Raw genomic sequence first — 18,265 nt, forward strand, 5'->3', positions numbered from 1 at the left:
GTTACTAGACGCTTCTCCGGAATTTCATCCAGTCAGTTCCCTCTTTCCTCAAATGTCAGAGAGCAATTCAAGTATCACTTAACAGCAGAGTGAGAAACGAGTGACACACAGACACATGGAGACACACCTGCTTGCTAGTGGAGGGTACAGCAAGAACAGGTTTGAAACATTAAAAAACTGTTCTTCAAATTTCAGATATAAGGCTTCACAATTTAAGCCTCATTTGCATTCATTATTTTACATTATTTTCCTCAGCTAATGCATTGTACTCAATGTATTTTAAGTAACAATAACAGAAGAACTGCACACGATAAAAAACAGGGACTAACGGGGAAAATTCTACTGTGATATAAATGTATAATCTTTATTCTTATAGAAGTGAAAACCAAGAGTTCTATACATTCTGGGGCTAAATAACTGAAGCAGGGAAGAGGGCTATTTGCCTAAAACTACCCTTACAGCTAGCAAATCAGCCAGCCAACATTTAAAATGACTTTATGGGTAATGCATTAAAATTTGATAGTCATTCATAAATTAATCACAAAATACTAGATTCATGGTTTTTGTTTTACACAGATCTGGTTCTGATTGAAAGAGATGTAAGGGTGTGAGAGTGTAATAACAGCAGGTTGAGAAAAATCACCGAAAGAGCCTGCCCCTCCCCCAAGAGACACACAGAGAAATATCTGTATTAAAGAAGCATGGGCAAATGACAGCAGGCCCGCCCCCAAAGGTCCATCTGAAGGGTCATCTGCAGCACAAAACCAATGCAGCAGCTTGTTTAAACTTGAAGCAGGGCGTGGCTCGGAGGCAGAGTGCTGGTGTGGCATGTGTGAAGCCGCATTTTCCACCCCGGCCACAACAAACAAAACCATGAATCAATAGTATTACCATGCACTCACTCCACTGTAAAATCACCAGGAGGACTACTTTCCACGAGATGTTTTGGAAGCTCGCTGATCAGTCCAGACTAACCTAAACTCAACGGCCCGTCCCTGCCTCCTGAGTGCTGGACTATATTTACATTCCTTCAGGCCACTTGGGAGTTTACTCGTTACTATTACACCTCAGGACACATTCTCTCAAGAGGAGTCTGTAAAGGCACACTAGAGGAGAAAAAGAAGAAAAAGACAAGTACCTTCTCCTTAGTATAGTCACTGGTATACAAGGTATGCCCACGTTCATCCAGCTCTTCTGACCAACCCCTTGGAGGAGAACCACACTGACTATCTGACTGGCTCAAACAACCGCTGTGGTAGTTCTCTTCTGACGAAAGAGGCTACAAACGGTCAGAAACACAAGGATTTTCTTCTTTGAATATAAATATGCAATGAATGAGAATCTAAAAAGACTGAATTTACTCAGCTATAAATACTAGGATATCTTGAATATATTAATATTCAAATATTTACTTTTCAAAATAAATTGTCTTTAGTACATTGTAAGTCGTGAAGTAAAATTAACAACAGTTAGTTATTTTATCATATTAATGCAATCCTGGAAAAAGTCCTGACAGGAAATAAAAACAATTAGTTGCTTTCAGTGCGCAGGCTTGGTTCCCAGCCCGGTGCTGCTGGGAGAACGCTCCGTGTGGATTAGACCCTCCACACCTGGGCTGAGAAGGAGTGAGCTGGTAAAGGCAGGACCAGCTTGAGCAAGCGGGTAACGGCAGGATGCATTTGAGGGTGCAGCTTGTCCCTGGCTCCTTGCTGTCTACCTCCCAGCCCTCACTCTCTCTTCTCTGCCAGCTGTCCTGAGGTCAGCAGGTTTCTCGTACTATGTCCCCCCTGGGAAGTTCTCCCCCACAAACCTCCAGAAACAAAGAACCAGCTGGCCAGACTGAAGACAGGCACCCAGATGAACCTTCCCTCCTTTAATTTGCTTTTCTGCAGTACGGTGTCACAGCGGAAAGGTGACCGGCAAAGGGATCTCACCATCCACATCCCTGGGAGGTTACAGACGTAAATCTTCCGAGCAGCCAACAAGAGACAGCCTACTCTTCATAGGATCAAAGGGAAAGCTGAGTTTTCAGCATCAACAATGGAAGCCAGAAAACACGAGAATAAATTAGCAAACCAAACCAAAAGAACCAAGTCAATAGACAACTTGGAACTATGTTAGCTCTTTAAATAAAAAGTAACTCAACCCTGTGTGTGCTGAACATATGCCAATAAAAAAATTACACACACAGATACACACACATCTCGCGTGGCCGGACAATAAATAAAAGATTCTAGCACTAAGAAAAGCTCACATAGGAACTTAAAAGCATGTACTGAAAACAGAAGATTTTTGAGGGAAAAAAGTAAAATTGAAGATTAATGTTGAGCTGTAATTCACAACAAAGAAGCTAAAAACAGAAATAGAATATGCAACAAGAGCCTGCAGCAGCTGACTGTAGGGCCAGGGAGCACTGGTCAAGGTTGAGCTGTGATCAAGCAGCCGCGGTGGATGTCCCGGGCAGCGTGGGCAGCGTGGGCAGCAGCGCCACTGTCCTCAGGCCGCCGGCCTTTGCTGTGAACACGCGCTGTTAGAAAGCAGCACTCCCTCAGTGTGACAATCAGTCTACCAGCACCGACAAGGTCCTAGAAAACATATCTAGGAAAGGCCACTGCTCGGAGGAAAACACCGGACAAGCTTCTAAGGCAGCCTCTCCACCTACCTACGGGGCCCTGGTGGTAAGGGTAAACAATCCTTTCACAGACTAGACCTCCTGCATAGCAGATATCAATCATGATTCATGACGGCAGCAAAACTATAGCTATGAAGTAGCAACAAAATAACTTTGTGGTTGGGGTCACCACAACATGAGGACCTGGAGTAGGGTCCCAGTCTGAGGAGGGTTGGAACCCCAGCTGAGAAAAGACAGCGGCATGATCAAATTTTTTTCAAATTTTACAAAAATATCTGCAGTGAATTATGTCTAAAAAGACACACACCCACAAGGCCCTGGTGAGCAGTTAGAGGTAACAAGCGCCTCAACTAGCCATGCAGGAGAGAGCACAGTCTACACTGGGACACGGGATAATACGCTTACTCAGCGAATTGGGGACAGCGTAGGAACCAACAGGATTACAGCGGGGAGAGGAAGGTCAGGGTATACAGACAGAAAGACAAGAGGGTTAAAGGTACAGAACTCCTTTCTTCATGCCTATCCTCTAGGCATTCCCCCAAAAGAAGTGTGGGAGTTACTCCCCTCAAGATGGCCATCAGGAAGACCCTGAGTTGCAAAGCAAAACAGTTAGGATGGGTACAGGACTAAGAACCACTGAGGCCGCATGCTGACACCAACATCCTGCAAGTCCATGCTGTAGGCAGGACAGCTGAAACCTCCAGAGACCAGGTAGTCCACATGGAAAGACCCACAGGGTCCCCAGCAAAGTCAAGCAACCGACACAGATGTCAGACTCAAGTGAAGTTCAAAACACCTTACGACTGTGAGAGAAAATGATTTCCAACCTAGAATTTTATACTCAAGCATTTGATTCATTAAATACAAAAGCAGAACAAGACATTTTCAGACTCATGGTCTCTCATTTTTATCTCCCATGTGTTCCCTTTCTCCAGAAGTGGTAAAAGATGTGCTCTAGACACTTTGGAAATATCTATTTTTACACAGTATGTGTAGAAAGGGTAAGCTGAGACCAACAGACAGATCACCTTCATTTACAGAATTAGAAGCTAAGAAATTTATAAAAAGTTCCTGTGTACACCTCAAAATTTCTACTATTCTATAATTTAACCTTTCCTTAATAATTATAAAGATTTTACTACTGACACACAGATGGTTTATTTTCAAATCTTTCTAGAGCTGTGATCCAGATACAAGTAGGAGCGCACCGCCGCTCCCGACCTTTTTTGAGCACTTTGGCTGTGGTATTTCTATTTTATTCTCAATTGTGAACACTGTAAGTCACCATCAAAGAGAGCTATGAATAGCCAATTGAGAAGTAGGACAAGAAGGGGAATATTAGCTACAGAGTTCTTAAGACTTTGCTAACTGCAGGACGCATGACCTCGCTCCTTCCTGGGGCATTCACTGGACCTCTCTCTGCAGCCAGCTGCCTCCTGTGAGAGCTGGTATCCCTCATGTGTGGCCCAGCACAAAATGGCAGGCCTCCACCAAGTCCTACCAATCCCACCCACCTCTTCCCTTCCCATCTAACTACAAAAGAAGGCCAGGGCTTCACTAAAATGTAACTAGTCGGGCCTCTCTGACCCGGCAGAGGTACGAGGAGAGGGAAGGGCATCGGTGAGGACAGTTGTGAGAACCCTGTACTATCTTGACTAGCCCAACTACTACAACACGAGAACCGTCATTCCTTCCCATAAGCAGAATTAAAGGCCAGCTTAGATCCTTGATGGCAGGAAACCATAAAGAAGGCTGATGCCCCAGAACACAAAGAAAGGAAAGTGACTGTTTTGCTCAGTGAAGTAACTGTTTCTACTTCTCCGCTAGATCAAGCCATGGACCTTCTCTGTTTTCACTGATTTAGGCAGTAAGCATCCTTTTGGGGGAAGGGAGCTACAAATGGGCCGGCCTCAAGCTTGCCATGCAGCCAGAGCTGGCCCTGACTATGTGATTTTCGGGGCCCGCTGGCAGAGTGCCCTCGCGCTGCGCTGGCACCTCCTGAGGCAGCGGACAGCTCGGGCCCCCGGGAAGGAGTGAGCCCTCTCTAACCCAGCACGTGCACACTAGCTAGAGGTCAGAAGGAAGCTGGGAAATGTCTGCTATCCTAGAGACCCAAGTGCTCTACCACAGACACCTAGAAAACACACCCTTTCCCTCATTTCTGAGTAATAAAGAAAGCAAGCAGGAGCCTTCCGGCCCCAGCGTGCGCACACCTCTTGATCGCCTAAGCTCTGGAACTCGCGGCCTGGGCCAGCATCACGAGCCCATCGGGGTGGTTTCCAGGTTCGCTCCTGGGTTGCCCGGTTGTAGTAGTAGCAGCGGCCTGAGCTGTCTTTGTGAGTTTCCCATTCCCCGTTGACTTGAACAGCTGGGCTCCCGGGAAGCGGAGGCAGAGCAGACTGCGACATCTTCAGCTCCTGCAGGTTAGCATACACTGGAGAGTCTGGCCTTCCCTGACTAGGGGGTGTCGTTGCCTGCGGGACAAAAGTTTAAAATGCCTTAATATTTACAGACTGAAATGACATTAAAGAGACTTATAAATAACCATACTAATGCATTTTAAAACCTGGGAAAATATCAAGAGCTAAGGGTATAGCTTAGAATGCTTGCCCAGAATGCTCAAGGCCTGACTGCCAGCATTACAAAATAAACAAGCAAATAAAAATTTCAAAACAACACATGAAAATGACCAAGAAATTTTAAAGGAAAAGATAAAAATCTATAAAAACATGGGCATTAATGGTATGATTCAATATTCGCAGCCAGACTGAAAATAAGTACCTTCAAACAGAACCCTAAGTGACCTTGCCAGACCTCCCCAAAACAACGTCCAGCTGACAGCTGAGGGCGCTATCCAAGACCTGACGCCAGAAGGTGTAACACTGGAGCCACTTCAACTCTCCGCTAGCGAAATATCTGACCCATAAATGAAAGGACTGCACTAAACCACTTAAGGTTTCCTCTGGCTCTACAACTCTAAAATTTCAGGCAATTAAGATTTATCTACACGTGCGTACGTGTCTATGTGAATGCAACATGAGGCGAGAAGGAGGGTGTGACTCCCTGGAGCTGGCTGTGGGCTCCCAGACGCCCGTGGTGGAAATAGACCTGAGGGCCCTAGAAGGCCATGTTTTTAAATGCTGAGCTACCTCTCCAGCCCCAGACAATTTAAAAAACGTATTTCTACAGTCTTACCCTTAGTCAGGTACATGAGGATCTAATCACTCTCAATTCAACGAATAACAAATAATTAGGAGATATAACTGGAAAAAGAAACAGCCACTCACAGTAAGGAAACAAAGGTTGGAGACTTACAAACAAATCTTGGAGCCAAGTGAGAATACTTAAAAACTTCTCTCCAAGACTGGCCCGCGTGCTTGCAATCACCAAATTACAGACTCCTGCAGCAGCACCACAGAAACCTACACAGACAGAAGCCCTGCTCCTAATTTCAAAACTCAATTCTATACAATTCTCTACAAATCAACCCACAATCTCAGCACGCAGTGTGGTTAGTGCATTAACACTCGGCAGACAACAGGAATTACTGAATGAACACAGTATGCAAACACAATGTCCACATAAACAACAGCAAGGACTTGAAAATGGTTAGATGTGACCAAGCAATCACTCCTAGTGTGGGGAAAGGATGGTCGGCTGTGCCTCGATCTCAGAACAAAACATCTCCAAATGCGTTCAGCAGCGGGAACAGACACAAATAAAAACTGTCTTCCAGGATCACAGTCGGAGCATAGTGAAGTGAAACTAGCTGACCATTGGAATAGTAACAGACATGCTGAGATTACCCCGAACAGACACTCATCCTGAGCGCATGAGGGAGTTGGCCTCTGGGATGACACAGAGGGAGCTGGCTGGGGACAGGACACGTGTGAAGAAAGCACATGGCCGGCAGCCAGGCACGCCTACACCCACCAGTGCACAGCAGGAAGAGGCAGGGCACCCCTGTGAACCTGAGGCCAGCCTGGTCTACATGGTGAGTTCCAGGATAGCTGAGGCTGCAGAGAGGGGCCATCTCCAAAGGGGAGGGGGAGAAGAAACGAGACAGGGTGGCACCAGCCACACACTCAAGCTCCCTCGCATAGTGTGACAAGAGTAGCAAGAGGAAGCCCCAGGGAAAACCTTGGCGTTTAATTCTGAGGATTACCTAATTAGTAAAGAACAAAGCCAGCCTGTGTGCCACGTTTAAAAGCACTGACCCTGCTGGCGGCATAACTCAGAAGTGCTTAGATGACACACACAAGCCTGTGAGCTCAACTTTGAGCACGGTCCCCCTGAGTGAGAGAAATACTGGCATGGATGCCAACCGATGTGGTGTTCAGAAACTCCCAGGGCCTGAGGCCAGAACGAACACTACAGAACTTCAAGAGGACACATGCTGGGGCGTCCCTCAGTGGTGGAGTGCCTGCTGAGCACACCCAAAGCCCGGGCCTGACTCCGAGCACAGCACAAAACCAAGCATGGTGGCATGTGTCTGGAGCCCCAGTACATAAAGGAAGAGGCAGGAGAGTTCACAGTTTCCTCAAGCAGAGCCGACCCTCTCAGAGGGGACACAGACAGCATGGCTGCCTGACACAGCCCCCTTCGGATGAGCTGGAAGATGGAGACAGGAGAGCCGCAGTAAAGACGGCGGGAGCGCACATGTGGAACCACAGTTAGACCTCCCCAAGCTGAACAATCACACAGATGGGCCATGTATGTGAAATCATCAGTTTCAATGTAGCCAAGCACGGGGACCAAAGTTCGGTGCCAGTGCCATGGCACCTGCCTGTATCTGTAGCCATCGCTGTGGCCCACAGACAGCTGAGCCTGGGCTCACTGGCAGAAAGCCCAGAAGGCAGTGAGCATCCAGGGTGGCTGCGCACCTGCCTCAACACAAGAGGAGAGATACACCCCACTGCTGACCTCTAGGAGCCACGCAGACCCACACAGACCAACACACAAGCACAGAACACACATGCCAAAGAGTTCCTGGGAGGAACATCAGCCCTCTGTAATCCACTCCACACTTATAACCCAGTTAAATCTTCAATTTCTTTGCTTTAAAAAACTCTATTTATTCCTTTATTGCATGAGTGTCCACACGAGGGCACCTGCACAGCGTGTGCGCAGGTGGGGTGTGTGCACCTGTGCTTATGCGTAAGATCCAGAAGATGGCACAGGCTGTCCTCCACTGTCACACAGCTACTCCTCTGAGGCAGCCGACTGGAAGCCAATGGCTCTGCCCCCTTAGAGCAGGGTGAGCCGTAGGGGTGCCCCAGCTTGTCGTTCTGGGTCTCTGGGTCTGCAGCGAGCACACTCTCTGCTGACCCCCCGCCCAGGCTCAGTGTCTGACTTGCCATTTCACCAGGTATCCCACAGCAGTCTTGAACTGAACTATGTAGCTCAGGCAGCTCTTGAACTCGGAGCAATCCTCCTGCCTCAGTCTCCCAGAGTGCCATGTGCCAGCGCACCAGGCTTAAGTCGTCCTTTTTCACAGTGCATAGAAAAAGAATAGAACCCAAAATTTGTGTAATCCTGAGTCTCAAACATAAAAGAACTAAATATATTTATATTTGTTATTAACTAAAGCAATTATTAACTATATTTGTCATTTCCTAAAGCAATGCGAAATTTTAAAGGAACTGTCATAAATCATCCATCAAACTATTTTGAAAACTCCTGGAATTATAAATTCTTGGTATAACTAAATAGTTGGTATAAAATGTCAAATTCTTTTTTATGTACACAAAACGAGTTTTGGTTACAGCAAGGATTGATAAGGTCTTGTTTGGTCTAAGCACATACAGACATGTATGTGTGTCCACACATAGACTTCATTTTATTTACTTGTGTGTCTGGGTGTGCTTGCCTGGAGGTGGCACATGGTGGTCGGGAGACGACGCGCACAAACTGGTTCTCTTCTGTCCCATATGGCTATAGAAACATTTGGGGAACAGTTGGGCAGGATACTTCAGGAACTTCTGAAGCCAGTGAGATGGCTCTGCACGCCTAACCAACCTGCGAGCAATCGTCAGACACGCACACTCGGAAGAGAAGAATGGACCCCACAAGACCATGCCGACCTCCAAGTGTGCATAGTGGCACAGGTGTCCACACAGCACGTGCATGTGCACAAAGACCATATAGGGATTTTGGGGGGGTGGAGGTGAGGCAAACACACACGGAATTTTAGCCAGATGTGGTGGCGCACACCTTTAATCCCAGCACTCGGGGAGCAGAGGCAGGCTGCTCTGAGTTCGAGGCCAGCCTGGTCTAAGAGAGAGTTCCAGGACAGGCAGGGCCACACAGAACTTATGTTGATGCCACGTGTGTACAGTGCTCTCGAAGGCCAGAAGACGGCGTGACATCCTCCCAGAACTGGAACTGCCATGTAAGCCCAGGAAGAGCAGCCAGTGCTCTAAACCACTAAGCCATCTCTCCAGCCCTTGATTTATTTATATATTTTCCTTTAAAAAGACTTCTACAAATATTTTTAGAACCCTTTACCAAAAGAAAGAAAAGAAAAAAAAATCTAGTTACAGAAAAATTCTTTCCTAGTAAAGGTGTCCCCTGTACTGTTCCTTAGCAGAATCAAACTGAATACCTAAGAACAAAGGTATGGTTAGTACTGCCCAGTAATATTACGTAAGCATTAAAAAGGCCATGTGTAAATGATTTAAAACAGAAAAAAACTAAAAAAAAAAAAAAAAAAAAACAGAATATAAAACTGCACAGTAAATCTCATCTAAGCCTGGAAAGCAGGAGGAAACCGGAACCATGGTCAGTTTTCTCTGAGGACAAGCAGGCAGAGCTTCTCCTGCCATTCTCCGGAGGACTCACCTCAGAGGTAGCTGGGTGGAGCCCCAGGCTGGGGACAGTGCCGAAAAGTCATGAGAGCGCTGTTAGGATGGTCTCCTGAGGGCACTCTCAGTATCTATCTCACCCACCTGCCGAGACGCTCTCGGGCAGGCTCAGAGGCTCACTGGCAGGGGTGGGAATAGTCAAGAATCTACATGCAAAGACCAGGGCTAAATTCTCACATACACTGTTATACAGACACTGTTAAAGTCCGTGACCTCAGTCCCTTCAGCAGAAAAAGCAAGCACTTGGCACAGTTTTTCAGCCTACCTCCAGCTGCCTCTTCCCACATAGCGATCTAAGCGAGAATCAAGTGCTTACTTAGAATGTAGGACGCAAAGTAAAATGCATTTCCTAACATTTATAAGAAAAACCTTGTTTCTATGTTGTCATCACGGACAATGGTGAATTTTTCATGAAAGGAAAAAATCAACCTTTAAAAGCAGAACAAAAATTGTATCTGCTATATCTGTCCTTAATTAACAACTGAATTGGGACCAGCACTGCTGCACATGACCCGATTCTATATTTGAAGAAGACTTGGCCTGTTCCACTTTATCCTCAAAGCATCTCCGGGAAGGAACTTTGGGAAGAACATCTAAGGGAGCTTTAAACCTCAACTGCGTCTGAAGTTTTATTTCAATACAGGAAGTACTATTTGTCTTTTTACCTTTGATGTCAGCTTAAGAACTACACTACAGTAAACTTCAGAGAATGGCAGAATCCAAGTCAGCTTAGAAGAAACACATTTATGAAACAACATACGCTACTCAGTTTAATTCTTAAATCCCCACTTCTCTAGAAATACAGAAGTATACTACTGAGCAGAAAAAAAATCCCTACATATAAGTCAATATGATTATTATATGATTAATTACTAAATCAATAGAATAATCAATAATCATTTTGATTTGGGGGCAAAAATTAAGGACTAGGCTCCTTAGGTTAAACTGAATTTAAATTATTTTAACTCTAATTCATGCAACAAAAAAATACGCACGTGTTAGCCAGGTGAGATGGCACAGACCTCTAACCCTAGCACACAGGCAGAAGGGATCCCCCAAACTCTGGGCCAGCCGGGTGCTCACAGTGAGACACTAGCTCAAAAACAAAACAAATAATTGTGTGTGTGTATGTCTTTATAATTTAGTTGCTTACACAAGTTTCTCTTTGTTCTATTTATTGTAACACTGGGTCAGTTAATAGACAACAGAGGACAAAACAGGAAAGCGTACTAAGCAGCCAACAAGAAAACCATGGCAAAAAATCAACTTTAACCCCAAAGCAAAGCAGTCTTCACAGAAGGCAGAGATTAGAAAAAGCGCATAGCAGCCACTTAATGGTTCTGAAATACAGTTAGAAATCCAAACACAGAGCTTAAAGCACAGCCTCACCGAAGCTCCAAGCTTTGCACAGCAAGGTGCTATTCTTGATGGTTTACTTTGTAACATGTAAACATGCACCAATAACAAACAGGAAAAATTCTGAAGCCCACCAAATGCTCATTTCTAGAAATTCTACAGGACACTAATGAAGCCATTAAGTACTAGCAACTCAGTAACAGGTGCAAATTAGTAACACCGCCCATGAGCCGGAACAGAAACCAAGTCACTGCAACTTGCTGTGCAGGTCCTTGCTGCGCAGGTCCTTGCTGCAGTGGTCCTTGCTGCGCAGGTCCTGGATGCAGCGGTCCTTGCTGTGCAGGTCCTGGATGCAGTGGCCATTGATGCCTCGTGAGCTTCCAGTGACCGACAGGAAGGAAAGAAAAGGCTCCTTTCAAGCACCTGTCCTCCAGCCTCGCTCGGCAGCTTTCTGCGAGGACTTCCCCGCACTCTCAGCCCAGACCTTCCTGTCTGTGCCCCCCCAGAACCTGATTCCTCTAAGGCAGAGTCTGCCTGGCTGATCCTTTCATCTCTGAAGCCCAGGGTCTGTGCAGATGAACACTCAGCCAGGGTTCATCTGTAGAAACAGTGTTTATCCGCAGCAGAAACTCCACAAATAAGGAAGACAAGACGTAGACAAGACGCCACAGTGGACATCAGAGTCTAAACTCATGTCCCTCTTGCTATCTTCACAAGTCTCATGGGAAATCTTATCCAGCGCCACTGCTCCAGCAAGACCGACATCTTTCCCTCCTGAGGGACAGGGAAGTGAAGACAGACTACGGCTGATGCTCTAAACTGCTTCCTCACTGCACCGTCAGCTCAAACAACAGAACTTCATCTATTCAGGTCACTTTGTGACTCTCCCCACTCTACTGTCACCTCGGTTCCTTCCACCCTACCCAAAGTAACCCCCTCCTCCTCTCACTGAAGTGGCAGCGGCCCCAGTGAGGAGTCCACTGACCCGTTCCTTAGTCTTGTCCAATCTCTTAGTACCACGAGCTAATCTCTGAAAGCACACTTCTTATTGCTCATGAACCCCAGGACAGACGTCAAAGCCCGTAAGCACTTCCACCCTGGCCACCTCCACTCATCGCTGCGCTGTTCTCTGCTCTGCAGCCCTCGCCACTCAAGCCCTCCAGAAGCCAGGGCTACTTTTCTCCCATATCTTGAAATCTTTACCTCTGACATGTCTCACTCCCAGCAAGCCACGAATAAGACTACAAAAGCAGGGATGTGGCATTTCCTCATTCCTTTCTGCTCTGGATGAGACTTCAGTGTGCCCTGCCGCTCAGAGCTTTTCACATTCGCTGCCAGGGGCTTTGGTTTCTCTAACAGCATAAATGCCTGCGGTTGGATACAATCAAATGAAGAGTTGGCTCAAACTCTCTGAGCCACGGTCTGACCCCAGAAGCAAAATCCACACAAATTTCTTTTGCATCTGAAACAGCACAAATAGAAGTATACCAAGAGCCAGGGACATGATCTTAAATTTTCAGTGGCCATTTTAAAAAGGTAACATGAAACAGCTACTAATAGTATGCTTATTTAACCTAATATATCCAAAAGATTACCATTTCCTTACACATTCAACATAAATATATTTAATTTCTTTTAAACTCATGTTTTCGAAACATAACATGTATCTTACTGTATATTTCAATTTAGATTTTAAGGTTCATTGAGTTATACTTGCTTCATAAATTTATTTGCTTACAATTGAAAATACAACATACTCAAATTAATCAAAATTCTTAACTTTCCAACAAATGAGCTTAGATTAAGTAAAATTTAAAAACTAAGGTGGAAGCCAGGCCACAGCTCAGTGGGTAAAGCCGAGTAGGCCTGCGACCCGAGTTCGGGTCCACGCTGAGTGAGCCTGTCCTCTGAGCACCTGTGATGTGTCACCTCACACAACCATATGTGCACACACAGAAGTAACGGACTTCAGTGAACCTTCCTTTCTCCTTTACTGTTTCCCACAGAGTATTTTAGAATATGAAAAAGCAAAGGAGGAGCACACACGTAATCTCATCACTGATAGGCTAAAACAGCACATTCAGACGCGCTGTCTTTGTTGGTCTGCAAAGCACACACAATTCCCCAACGGGACATTCTGCAGAGGTGGCAAGACTGCTCTTTTCTGCTGATGAGGCAGAGACAATGGCCCGGTCCCGCTATTCACAACTGTAGCTCTACCACCCACAGATCTGAATGGTAATTCTGTAATCAGCATTCGGAGACTAAAGACTAATAACGGGCAGGAGGATGGCCCGGTGGCTCAGCGCTTAAAGCTGGCTCTCGGAAACCACCTGTCAGCTGGGTCCAGGGTCCAGCACCCTCTTCTGCCCTCCCCGGGCACCTGCACACATGTTACACTAACACAGACACCCACATACACAGACACACACACAAATCACAAATAATACAGATAAATCTTTTTCTTAAGTTAACATAAATGCAAATTGGAAAAAAGCCTCTCTGACTCAAATACTGCATGTGAAAGTCTAAGCTTAGAAGTCGGGGGTTCTGGTAGACCCATAATTTTATAAACTCCTAAATTAATCTAGCTTTCTATTATGGGTTCAAATGCCCGGCATGCCACAGGTCCTCTCTTTTTCTGTCCACAATACCTCTTTCGTTTTTTGAGACTATTCTGAAACAACAAAAATGTTCAATCATCTATAAAGAAAAGAACGGATAAACTTTTTACTTCAAGCTTGCAAAACGGCTTTCTAGATAGCACATGTACCAATTCATGAACAAGTGTGCTTAGGCGCGCTGTCCACAGCTGCTGAGCTGCTGGCTACACAGTGGACGTGTGGGTAGCGGTGTTAAAGGAAGGTCCCCTAAGGCCATCCTGAGAACCCCTGAAAAGCAGGGACAGTGACGGAGGCAGAAGCCGGGGTGAGGACTTCCGGCCTCCACACAAGCACACCCCAAACACATGGCAACCTGACTGCTTAACCCTTCACACCCCTCCACTCAGGGGGAAAGTGAAGAAACACACACACTCCCCGCTATCGGGAGCCGTGTCTGCTCAAAACGGAAACTCGTTTCCCAAGGCCTTCACTCACTTCTTAGGACTATTACAAGCTTCCTTTCTCATTTAAAAAAAAAAAAAAAAAAAAAAGGCTCTTAAATCAGGTTTTTTGAAAAAAATGAGTCCAAAATATGAAAGACATTCTTTTTTTTTCCCTTTTATTTTTTATTGTTTATTATTATCAGTTACATTCTATTAACTCTGTATCCCAGCTGTATCCTGCTCCCTTATTCCCTCCCTCCCTCAGCTTCTCTCTGCCCCTTTCCAAGTCCACGGATTGAGGAGGACCTCGTCCCCTTTCATCCGGCCCTGTTTTATCAGGTATCTTCAGGGCTGGCTGCAAAGTCCTCCTCTGTGGCCTAGCAGAACTGCTCCTCCCTTGGGGGGTGGGGAGTCAAAGAGCGAGCCATTGAGTTCCTGTCAGAGATAGTCCCTGTTCCCCTTACTATGGGAAACCAATTGGGTATTGAGCTATCACGAGCTTCGTCCGAGTAAAAGTTCTAGGTTACATCCATACATGGTCCTTGGTTGGAGAAACAGTTTCAGAAAAAACCCCTGTGCCCAGATATATTTGGTCCTTGTGGGGCTCCTATCCTTTCCCCGTCATACTAGCTCCCCTTCTGCCAAAAGTTTGGTTATGAGTCTTAGCATCTGTTTTGAAACGCTGCTTCGTAGGGTCTTTCAGATGCCTTCTGCGGTAGACTCCTGTCATACATCCTATGCACATCTCATTTGTCTTTTTAAGTGAGGATTGATCGTCTTACCTCGTGTCTGTTTTCTTGTTTATCTCCTTTAGGTGTATAGACTTCATTATGTTTATCATTTCTTGTAGGTCTATATAAACGAGTATATACCATGTTTGTCATGAAAGACATTCTTAAGTCAAACTACAGGCTGGCTTGTTCCAGAGCAGCCGAGTCGGGCACCCAGGCACACACCAGGACCACACTGGTTCAACCTGTGCAGAGACTCAGATTCTGCTAGGACATGATACTGCCTGCCCAGCGTTTCTCTGGGGCGCCCCTGCTCTGTGGAATGCAGAACTCGGAAAGGCAGACGACACCCGGCTCCTTCCTTCTTCCGTGGAAGAAAGGGCCACGCACAGGAAAGAACACCCCTGCTTCTCCGATTCCAGTTCCCAGAGTCTTTCCCATGAGTGCATGACATGAAAATGATGTGCGCAGCGGAACACTGCCGTGCGAGCCCATGTGTGAGTGTCATGACTAGGCAGACACCATCACCTACCAAGTTCCATTCTGTCTTTAAACTTACCACAGATGATCGCAAGATCACATTCCTTCCCACCTGATTTTACTTTACTAAAATCATTTCTCATCAAAATATATTCATAAACTGGGTGTGGTGGTGCATGCCTTTAATCCTGACACTTGGGAGGCAGAGGCAGGTGGATCTCTGTAAGTTCGAGGCCAGCCTGTTCTACAAAGTGAGTCCAGGACAACCAGGGCTACACAAAGAAAGCCTGTCTCTAAAAACATGAAGACAGTGACGCAATGTTATGGCGTCCTTCCCTTACAGGTGAGCCGTGTGTGCATGCCCTGGGTTCTCATCAACCACTAGCCATGATTCAGCATCTAACACGGTCTCTCACAGCGAGCATTCAAAATAAACATCTTTGTTTCTGTCTGTGTGTGTGCCCGTGTGCACGCTAGTGCCTGCAGAGCCCAAAGGAGGGCCCGGGCTCCCTGCAGCTGGAGTTACGGGCGGTTGTGAGCTGCCTCATGTGGGTGCTGGGAAAACAACTCCTGTCTCGTGCAACACGAGCTCTTACCCTCAATGCCTGGGCCATACCTCAGCCGCACCAGCACTCAAAATAAAATGCAGGAAAGTCTGGATGCTTAAAGAAGATATCTAAATTAAAAAAAAAAAAAAACAAAAACGAAATTTAAAGCCACAATTGCATGACTAGAAAAAAAAACGATATATTAGCTGCCTGCAGCATCACCCTTTTCTGTAACTATATACACAAAGGGCAAAACAAGTTAGACAACACAGAGAACTCAAGTAACTCGGAAATCCATCACTCTAGTGTAACTCCTGCTGATATCTTTAACAGCAATATATTCACAGCTGACTGAGGAGACGGTTTACACAGAGCACTCTCAGACGTTCAGTTTGCCTTTTAGAATGTCACAGAGACACTCCCAATGCGCCTTGCAAAGGCGGAACACAGCACAGGACTCAGAGTGCACATGTCTCCAGGTGCTGTGACAATTCGGCCGCTTTGCACGTGGGAAATTGTTTTCTGCTCTCTAAGATGTAAAAATTAGGATGCCCATCCCCAAGCAATCCCACAGTGCTTCCCTCGGGGAAGGCTAGCAGCAAGCTGCACCAATGTCCATTTTCCTAAGGCTCCAGCCACCCACAGCCCAGCTTCTCTAAGATGCTGTACCCGCAAGCTCAGTGGTTGGATTGCTTCCTCATCCAGAAGTGTACCCTGGCTGGCTTCCCAGTGCCCATGCAGACCACAGGCAGCCGTGTGTTACACAACCACACGCAGGTAAAACGCTTCCACATAAATAAACCTAAAGAGAACTACACCCAAGCTTGCTGGTCCACGATTGTAAGTCGGCACTAGGGAGTAGGGGCAGGAAAATATAGGAGGAGGCCAGCCGGAGCTACACAGTGAGAACTCAAGTCTCACAAAAAATAAAATAAAAAAGACCCAAAAAGTACACAGCTGGTGTTCAACAGATATTTATGTAATGAATTATTCAAATAAATCTGAAACCGGCTTATGCTTTATTTTCCTCTTCCTTTCCAAATATAAAAATCATTAAAATATTTTAACAAATGTATGAAAAAAAACTAACAGTTCTCTTAAAACCTTTGGTTCACATTATGTGTTCAAAACTTTTGCTTCCTGCTGTGCACAGTAGAACATGCAGATAATCCCAGTGCTCAATAGACTGTGAGTTCCAAAAACAACAACAAAACTGGTTTCCTGAGGGGACCAAACTTTTCTGAAATATGGGGAAGAGGTGTGGGTTCTGTTTTCTTTATTTGTTCAATTTTCATCCCAACTGCAACCCACTTCCTTCTCCCCTCCCACCCACTTCCTCCAACCCCCCTTGGCCCCACCACTACCTTCCCCCGGGGCCCACCTACCTCCGGGGGCCACCCACCCCGGCACATCAAGTCACATGGGGGCTAAGTGTCTCCTCTTCCACTGAGGCCAGACAAGGAGCCCTGATAGTGAAACGGGATCAAGAGGGAGGCAAATAGAGTCCAGCCAGAGAGAGCCCTGCTCCAGTTGTTAGGGACCCACCTGAGGACCAAAGCACCCATCACAGTCACATGCGCAGGGGGCTAGGACCAGTCCATGGAGGGTATGAGCCACAGTACAGGGAACCACAGACCCAAAGAAAGCAAGTAACAAAGAGGGTTCAAGGGAGGATGCCTGAAGCCCACTAAGAATGGGAAAGATAACAGACACTATGGACAGCAGAAGTGGAGGAGAGAGGGAACTGGGTGAAAGAGGGAGTGGAGAAGGGAACGGGATGGGGGATCAGGTGTGGGATAGTGGAGATGAGGGGTGAGAGGGCTTGGAGAAATTGGTGTTGGGGCCCCTCCGGGACAAGCTGAAGACCTGGGGTGGGGGAGCTCCTGGGAAGATCTGGGGTGACTGTAGCTGAGACTGAAGTGGACACATCCTGTAGCCAGGCAGGACTTCAGTAGAGAAAGGGGATCACCAACCCGCTGGTAAAAACGTTGACCCAAAATCTGTCCAGCCCACAAGATGGGCAGGGATAAAGATGGAGCAGAGATTGAGGGAATGGCCAACCAGTGACCGGCCCAACCTGAGACCCTCCCCCCCATGGGAGAGACACTATTAATGATACTCTCCTGTGCTTGCAGACAGGAGCCTAGCATAGCTGTCCTCTGAGAGGCTTCACCCAGCAGCTGATGGAAACAGGCAGAGACCCACAGCCAAATGTCAGGCAGAGCTCAGGGAGTCTTTAGGGGAAGGACTGAGGGAGCTGGAGGGATCATGGACTCCACAAGAAGACCTACAGAGCCAACTAACCTGGGCCCATGGGGGCTCACAGAGACTGAACCACCAACCAGAAGCACGCAGGTTCTGTTTTCAACACTGTCTTGTCATTCACATCACTAAAAAGAGCCTTAAGACAACAGCCTCACAGTTCTTAATGTCAAACACCAAATACTCAGTGTCCCCAACAATCAAATACAAAACCGAAACCCTATAGCTTTTACATTCATATACACACTCTGAATGAAAAGAAAGAGAGAGAAAGGAAGGAAGGGAGGGAGGGAGGGAGGGAGGAAGGAAGGAAGGAAGGAAGGAAGGAAGGAAGGAAGGAAGGAAGG

The 18,265-nt window shown here is 46.5% G+C and overlaps 1 protein-coding gene across 11 annotated transcripts in view; it reads right to left on the reverse strand.

Annotated features, from left to right (window-relative positions):
- Arhgap12 (Rho GTPase activating protein 12) overlaps positions 1 to 18,265 on the reverse strand; it is a 94,217-nt gene that overhangs the window by 35,257 nt on the left and 40,695 nt on the right. For 8 of the 11 annotated variants that reach the window (XM_055629240.1, XM_055629239.1, XM_055629238.1 and 5 more), the window contains 2 exons: positions 4,846 to 5,106; positions 1,139 to 1,279 (listed from right to left, as the gene is read on the reverse strand). In XM_055629240.1, coding sequence (XP_055485215.1) covers positions 1,139 to 1,279; positions 4,846 to 5,106 — 402 coding nt within the window. The remainder of the gene's footprint in view (positions 1 to 1,138; positions 1,280 to 4,845; positions 5,107 to 18,265) is intronic. The other 3 variants (XM_055629243.1, XM_055629242.1, XM_055629241.1) reach the window with 1 other exon arrangement.

This window comes from Psammomys obesus, unplaced genomic scaffold, assembly GCF_907164565.1.
Source record: "Psammomys obesus unplaced genomic scaffold, mPsaObe1.curated_primary_1811, whole genome shotgun sequence".
Lineage (NCBI taxonomy): Eukaryota > Metazoa > Chordata > Mammalia > Rodentia > Muridae > Psammomys > Psammomys obesus.